Source organism: Rosa rugosa, chromosome 7, assembly GCF_958449725.1.
Source record: "Rosa rugosa chromosome 7, drRosRugo1.1, whole genome shotgun sequence".
Lineage (NCBI taxonomy): Eukaryota > Viridiplantae > Streptophyta > Magnoliopsida > Rosales > Rosaceae > Rosa > Rosa rugosa.
Window position 1 is genome coordinate 40132138 of NC_084826.1, and position 7583 is coordinate 40139720.

At 36.3% G+C, this 7583-nt stretch overlaps 1 protein-coding gene across 1 annotated transcript; it reads left to right on the forward strand.

Moving 5' to 3' along the window:
- The first annotated feature begins 334 nt into the window (after positions 1-334).
- Positions 335-6951, forward strand: LOC133723850 (aldehyde dehydrogenase family 2 member C4-like). The gene is made up of 9 exons (XM_062150715.1): positions 335-513; positions 761-903; positions 4294-4677; positions 4928-5017; positions 5129-5302; positions 5404-5541; positions 6178-6315; positions 6427-6488; positions 6587-6951. Exons 1-9 carry the CDS (start codon positions 372-374, stop codon positions 6858-6860), a joined length of 1545 nt encoding a protein of 514 aa, XP_062006699.1. The 5' UTR covers positions 335-371; the 3' UTR covers positions 6861-6951.
- The last annotated feature ends 632 nt before the right edge of the window (positions 6952-7583 follow it).

A 7583-nucleotide genomic window follows, 5' to 3' on the forward strand; every position in this document is an offset into this window, starting at 1 on the left:
AGTTAAAGTTGAGTGACCAAAGTGATATATTTAAAAGATGAGTGACCAAAGTGTTAAACAGGTAAAAGTTGAGTGACCATTTGTAATATTCTCCCTTTTCTTTAAGCATATCTATAGGAAAGTAAACTTTATAGCTGAAGCCATTGCAAATTTAAGACATGATGCTACTTCTCCTATGTATTGGAGTGATAGCTAGGGTCCCTAGTGAGGCTTCTAGAGCCTTTATTTTTGACGTTGTAAACATTGGTTGCCCTAGAAGCTTCATTCTTTAAGTATTTTATTTTCATAAAAAAAAAAATACTAAACAATTAAGTTAACCTTTTGCCTCGTCTATATAAGCAGCTTCATGCTATACGAAACCAAGCAAGAACATGTCTCTTGACAAAGAAACAGAGATAATGGGTGGCCAAAGTAATGGAAGCTCTACATGCTCCGAGGAGTCCTATGTGAAGATGCCAACGATAAAGTTCACCAAGCTCTTCATCAATGGAGAATTCATCGATTCCGTTTCAGGTACGTATGCTCTTCGTTGATCATTAACAAGTCTCACAAGTCACAATCTACTGCTAGCTAGCTATCTTGTTGATGATGTTTAGTTTATATCGTTCAGAGATCTAGACTTTCTCAAACATTTATTCTAGCTACTAATTCTCAACTTATGCATGTCATCTTTTCACGTGTCATCATCTAAGATTTCCGAAGGGACAACATACACTTCATCTATGCATTCTGATTTATATTGATGTTTTCCTTTTGCAAGAAAAAACATTCGAGACGATAGATCCAAGAACAGGGGAGGTGATAACCAGAGTGGCAGAAGGAGATAAGGAAGACGTAGATTTGGCCGTGAAAGCTGCACGCGCAGCCTTTGACCATGGCCCCTGGCCTCGCTTGCCCGGTATTGTACGTAATATCTTACTCCACTCTGTTCTTCGGTTTTACTGCCACCTATATGTAGCTAGCTAGCTAGCTACCTAAGCTAATTTGGTTCGGTCCTTAATTTGTCATGGTCCGATGACTCCGATCCTCATTTCTCGTATCTATGTTTGATCGGTCATTTTTGTTTTCTACCATGTTTTCTTGAATCTTCAGTATCCTGGTTGCATGTGTTAGTATCATTTCGAAGACAAAATGAACCACTCTATAAAGACATTACTGAGCTAGGTTTTCTAGCTTCTTCGTCTTCGTCTTCATCTTCATCGATCTTATTAATTGCTTTTATTGGAGGAGATTGTCTTCTGGTCCCTATTATTTTGACTAGTCAACTAATAATAATATCAGTGATATGATCATAGGTAGTGGGTCCAATCGATCACTTGCTTTTGTTAGTTCAAAAACCGTACAAGTTTTGTAGCGGCCAGTTTTGGAGGGAGACCATGTGGCTAGCATTATGATTTAAACATGGTGTATATTAAACGCATAGCAGCCTTGATTAATCGTGGCGTAAGCTATTACTGAAGTTGACTTATCAAGTTTGCCTCCGTTTTCTCTTTTTGCAATTACAGTGTTCCAATAATAAACGAGGTCCCAAAAAAAATAATAGATGAGGTTCATAGTGTGAAAATTTCAAAATAAGACTTTCTATTTTTATTTAGTTGCTTGTGTTACGTCCCGTATCTCAATTTACCAGTTTACTAGTCATTTGGACGGTAAACGGTAATTACTTTCACCTTTTACTTTGTTTCGATACTCTTAGTAGCCCTAAAAGTTGACTTTTTGTTCGGGTCAAAATTTGAGAAAATTTCCTTCATGAAAGTCGTAGAGGACATTAAACCGAGTCCGTGCATATGTGGTACGTAAAAATCAGAGTTCGTATCCAAAAGTTATGGCCTAAATACTAAATTTACTGTTCACAGTAACTTTCTGTATATAAGGAAAGTTACTAGGGTAAGTTTCCATTTCAGAAACTTACCGTCAGTCTCTCTCTCCTCCCACTTTCTCTCTCCCCGATTCCCTCTCCCTCTCCGACCTCTTCACCTTCTTCCGGCCATAACTCCTTCATCTGGCGACGGATTTTGACGCATAAGTTATCATTGGAAAGCTCTCTCCCTTCTCTTCATTTCTATGGTGGTTTGGTGATTTATTTTGGACTGTGGAGAGTGCAACAACGATAAGAAGAGGACGGCACTGCTGTTTCTTTCTGGGTTTTTAGTTTTTCCGGCATATCCTCCAATTCCCGCCACTAGAAGGCATGTCACCAGCCATTCTAGGAGCGCCTCATTCTCCTCTACATGCCTATGCCCGTGGGTCACCGTAATTTGGCCGGAAAAGAGAGAAATCAAGCCAAGACTGTCACTGTAGCCGTTCATGTTTTCCGGCCATTTCTTCCAATTCCGGTCATCTCCAGCCTCCAAACCAAGTCCAACAGGAGCGCCTCAAGCCATGAAGCACTTTCCCTCAAGATTCTAGCTCTAATTTGTAGTGTAGAGGAAGAATCAAGGAAAAACCCGACCCTAGGGTTTGAAAATTTTTGGAAAATTTTCACCGGCCAATCTCGAGCACTTCAAGGTAAAATTTGAATTTGTTGTAGTTGAGAAAAGTGTTGGGCTTGTTGAGTAGTTGTTGCTGCCAAAATTTGGTGGCCATCGAAGGTGGTGGTCGGCTGCGGGTGGAGGCGCGTAAGGCAGGTTTCTGGCTTCGATTTTTAGCTAGTTAAATCCTATATTTGATGTAGAGCTTATATATGTGAATTTGGTGAAGATTGGAGAAGTTTTTAATCAATTATGAATTTCTGAAAATTTAGAATTTCGGTTATTGATTTACGAGAATCCGACCGTCGGATTTCTCTCGAATCTGCCCTAGAACTTGTAAATTAATGAAATGGTGTTAGTGGTAAAGTTTGGGTTGAATCGGAAAAGGAAATGGAGATGTTGACGTAAGAGGATTGATTTTGAAATCGTTTTTAATTGCCGAATTGTTATTCACGGAATATAACTGTGTATAGGGCGGTATACCGAGTTACTGCTCGACGAAGAAACCCGTATGCGTGGTCGCCTAAATAGTACTGTGAGTGGACTTTTGTTTTAAACGATGATGCATGCGTTTGTTTCTTGAATTAATGCTTTATTTATTTATCACGTTATATTTTGAGCATAAAATTAAATTTCAGAATTTGATTTTCAATTTATCTCATGGATTTTCTTTCAAGGATGATTTTCGGAGATTGAATATACTTTATCTTGATTATGATTAGTGAAATGGATTTGTGTTACTATTTGTTGGATATTGAGCTTTCGATGGTTTATTTTCAACATATGAGTATTATTGGAATTTATGATTATGTTATTTTCGACGAATATGTTTTCCAAGGTAAATTCCGGGGATTAATATTATATATTATTAACCAATGTTGAGCTTTATGGATTTATTTTAGAAAATGAGATTTTCACTGGAATTATAGTTATCGAATATCTCTCGCCTATTTGTTATGAATTTGAGAATATTTTGCGTGCGGGGCTACGTCATTGGAATATACCTATTTTTCTCGTGAGAAATTGGGGAAGTTTTATGGATTCATTGGTTTTCGATTGTTTTGTAGCGGCCAATTTTAGACGGAGACCATGTGGCTAGCATTATGATTTGTAAACATGGTGTATATTAAACTCATAGCAGCCTCGAATAATCGTGGCGTAAGCTATTACTGAAGTTGACTTATCAAGTTTGCCCCCATTTTCTCTTTTTTGCAATTACAGTGTTCCAATAATAAACGAGGTCCCAAAAAAAATAATAGATGAGGTTCATAGTGTGAAAATTTCAAAGTAAGACTTTCTATTTTTAATTAGTTTCTTGTGTCATACGTAATATGTACAACTACGTTCATTAGTTTAGACAAGAAAACGTTCATTTTTCAAGCTATGTTTCTTATATTCTTATATTTACAGACCAAATAAAATCTTATCTCGTTTGTTTTATAATTTGGTACATATCATTCTTAAAGCTATGTATAATATTTTTCTCTCAAAAGAAAAAAAAAAGGCTATGTATCTTATTTTCTTATATTTACAGTCCAAATAAAATCTTATCTTGTTTATTTTATAATTGTTCTTCTGGTCAACTAAATGATTTTTTTCATTTGCCATTTGACGAGTCCTTGATAAATTCTCTGGTCTTTTCCTAGACCACAACTAAATTAGTGAATGAAAATCATGGCTATTATGACTGAGTCCCATAGCGAAAAATTGTCATCTAATTAAGTTTAGCTTTTACATTTAGTAAAACTTCAAATTAATTACTTTACTTTAGCGTGAATAACTAAGAGTCTGAAATTGATGTAATGCCTTGAATTTTGTTCAGGAGAGGGGAGCGATTATGTTGAAATTTGCAGACTTGATTGATGAACACACAGAAGAACTGGCCAAGTTGGATACAGTTGATGCTGGGAAGTTGTTCAGTTTTGGCAAAGCCGTAGACATACCTCAAGTAGCACAAACTCTACGTTACTATGCTGGTGCAGCTGATAAAATTCATGGAGAGGTGCTCAAAATGTCCAGCGAGCTTCAAGCTTATACATTACTCGAACCCATTGGAGTTGTCGGACACATCATTCCATGGAATTTTCCCAGCACCCTGCTATTCGCTAAGGTTGCTCCTTCCTTGGCAGCTGGTTGCACAATGGTCGTCAAACCTGCTGAGCAATCACCTCTTTCGGCTCTGTATTATGCTTATCTAGCTAAGTTGGTAAGCTTGGAAAGACCTTTTCACAGTTGCTTAAAATGTTATATGTGATGACCAGAAAGTTGATATGTTATGTTATCTAGCCTATGGACATGTTGAGTTGTCATTCTGACAATTTTGATCATTGATTATGTGAAATCTCCATTTGAATGTACTGCACAACACGCATATTTAAGAAGGGAACTAGCCTGCATGTATATGTACATTCGTATTGCTGGTGGTGACTTTGGCTAATTGTGAGTTATTTATGAAGGCTGGTGTTCCTGATGGAGTGCTCAATGTCATCACTGGATATGGAGAGACTGCTGGTGCTGCCATCACCCATCATATGGACATTGACAAAGTAAATTCTAGCTAGATCTTTTCCTAGAAGTTTTGGTCATTAAACTTTCAAGATAGTTTAATAGCTTACTGTAATACATACTGATACTTGGTTAATTTCGTAATATTTTAGGTCAGTTTTACTGGTTCCTCAGAGGTCGGCCGTAAAGTAATGCAGGCTGCAGCAAAGAGCAATTTAAAAGCAGTCTCACTTGAACTAGGCGGCAAGTCACCACTATTGATTTTTGATGATGCTGATGTGGACATGGCTGCTGACCTTGCTCTCTTGGGGATTCTCTTCAACAAAGTCAGATTTTATGATTCTAGTTTTCATAATTTTTAAAACCAGGAGTTTCTTTGACAACTCTATATGTAGCATGGCTAACTTTGGGTCATTCACATTTTCAGGGAGAAATTTGCGGAGCAAGTTCTCGTGTTTTTGTTCAAGAAGGGATTTATGATGAACTTGTCAAGAAGTTGACGGAGAAAGCAAAAGATTGGGTTGTTGGAGATCCTTTTGATCCTAATGTTCGTCAAGGACCCCAGGTAACACAAGCGTAATTGAAACTAGTAAATGATGATGATCATAATATATATATATATATAAATATATATAGGATTTTTCTTAGGTAAGGATATCCTTACCTAAGCTTATGGAACAGATTTCCAGTTTTTTGCCACTTTTCGATCACATATTCACATCTTAACCGTTCAATTTTTAGGTCCTAATGTATAGATCATCTCTGCAAAATTTCAACCAAATTGATGATCGTTAAGGCATCCAAAAATGCAATTTACACGAATGAACCGAATCTGTCGAACCGGAACCGTTCGTGTACATTGTTGTAAATTGCAGTTTTGAATGCCTTAACGATCATCAATTTGGCTGAAATTTTGCACAGATGATCTATACATTAAAACCTAAAAACTGAACGTTTACGATGTGAATATGTGATCAAAAAGTGGCCAAAACTGAAAATCCGTACCTAAGCTTAGGTAAGGATGTTCTTAGCCAAGAAGGACTATATATATATATAGTCTAGAAGGCAATATGATCATCGACAAGCTAGATTTTGATTTATCTAGCTACTTTATGTACATTCATAGCGAATTCTTAAAGTTATACAGATAATATAATATAACCTATAATTTCGGATTCATGACATTCATTTAAAATTACAGGTAGATAAAATGCAGTATGAGAAAATCTTGACCTACATTGAACATGGCAAAAGAGAAGGAGCAACTTTGTTAACAGGGGGCAAGCCTGCGGGGAAGAAGGGTTATTACATTGAGCCAACAGTATTCATTGATGTCAAGGTATACTTTCATGTTTCGTCTTCAGATAAAAAATGTGATATAGTTATAGTTAATGTTAATTTTGTTGAATTTTCCATGTTCATCTCATTAATATTATAACAATTTCCTCAGGATGACATGCTTATAGCCACAGATGAAATATTCGGACCTGTCATGTCGCTAATGAAGTTCAAGTAAGCACAACCGTGATTCCTTTTCTTTCATTTAGCTCTTTTGATCGGTAAGTACAGAACAGATATAAGTTTGCTTACAATTATGATCAATTTTGCAGGACAATTGAGGAGGGAATAGAGAGAGCCAACAAAACCAGATATGGCCTAGCAGCTGGCGTTATAACCAAGAACATCGATGTGGCCAACACCGTCTCAAGATCTATCCGCGCGGGCATTATATGGATTAACTGCTACTTTGCCTTCAGCAACGATGTCCCCATTGGAGGATACAAGATGAGTGGCTTTGGAAGAGACTTTGGTATGCAAGGTCTCCACAAGTATCTGCATACTAAATCTGTGGTCACTCCCATTTATAACTCTCCCTGGCTCTGAATCCAATACCAAAAGAATGTTGGCAGTTGCAATTGCCGTGCAGAATAAATTATGGGTAAAATCCTCAAATGGTACCCAAATTATCACGAAATGCACTTTTTGGTACCTATAAATTTTTAGAGAGTCTAGTGGTACCCGCACTATTCCTCCGTTAGCCCTTATAGTATTTCCGTCAATTATTCCGTTAAAAAAGCCTACGTGGCGGTCATGTGAGACTCATGTGAGTAAAATGACAAGGGTAAAATGGTCTTTTCATTCATATTTAGAATTATGGTATATATATTGAAGGTCTATAATTAAAAAGTAATTTGACACATAAAAAAATAAAAATAATACCCAATCCGTTCTTCACTATTCTTGGGTTACTTGGGGTAACTAATTTAAGTATTTTGTTTGTGTTTAATTATTTTTTATAAAAATTTAATATAAATTCATTTGGTCAACTAATGAGATAATTTTTTCTCAAACAATTAATAGGATTAACCCATGGAAGTAGTAAGTAAATGTAGATATTCACTAATTAAATTCAATTCTAGCTCTTTTTTTTTTAACCAAGTTTAATTTAGTTTTATAAAAGATTTGTAAAAAAAAAATATAAAAAATAGGGTTTGTACGATTTTATCCCTACTTTAACGGAATAATTGACGGAAGTACTAAAATGGCTAACGGAGAGATACTACAGGTACCACTAGACTCTCTGAAAATTTGTAGGTACCAAAAAGT

Bases quoted from the DNA above. Each gene is read 5' to 3' on its own strand.
- LOC133723850 (XM_062150715.1), top strand. From the start codon at position 372: ATGTCTCTTGACAAAGAAACAGAGATAATGGGTGGCCAAAGTAATGGA. The intron at 4,678-4,927 runs GTAAGCTTGGAA...TTATTTATGAAG, and splicing joins ATGCTTATCTAGCTAAGTTG to GCTGGTGTTCCTGATGGAGT. The intron at 6,316-6,426 runs GTATACTTTCAT...CAATTTCCTCAG, and splicing joins CAGTATTCATTGATGTCAAG to GATGACATGCTTATAGCCAC.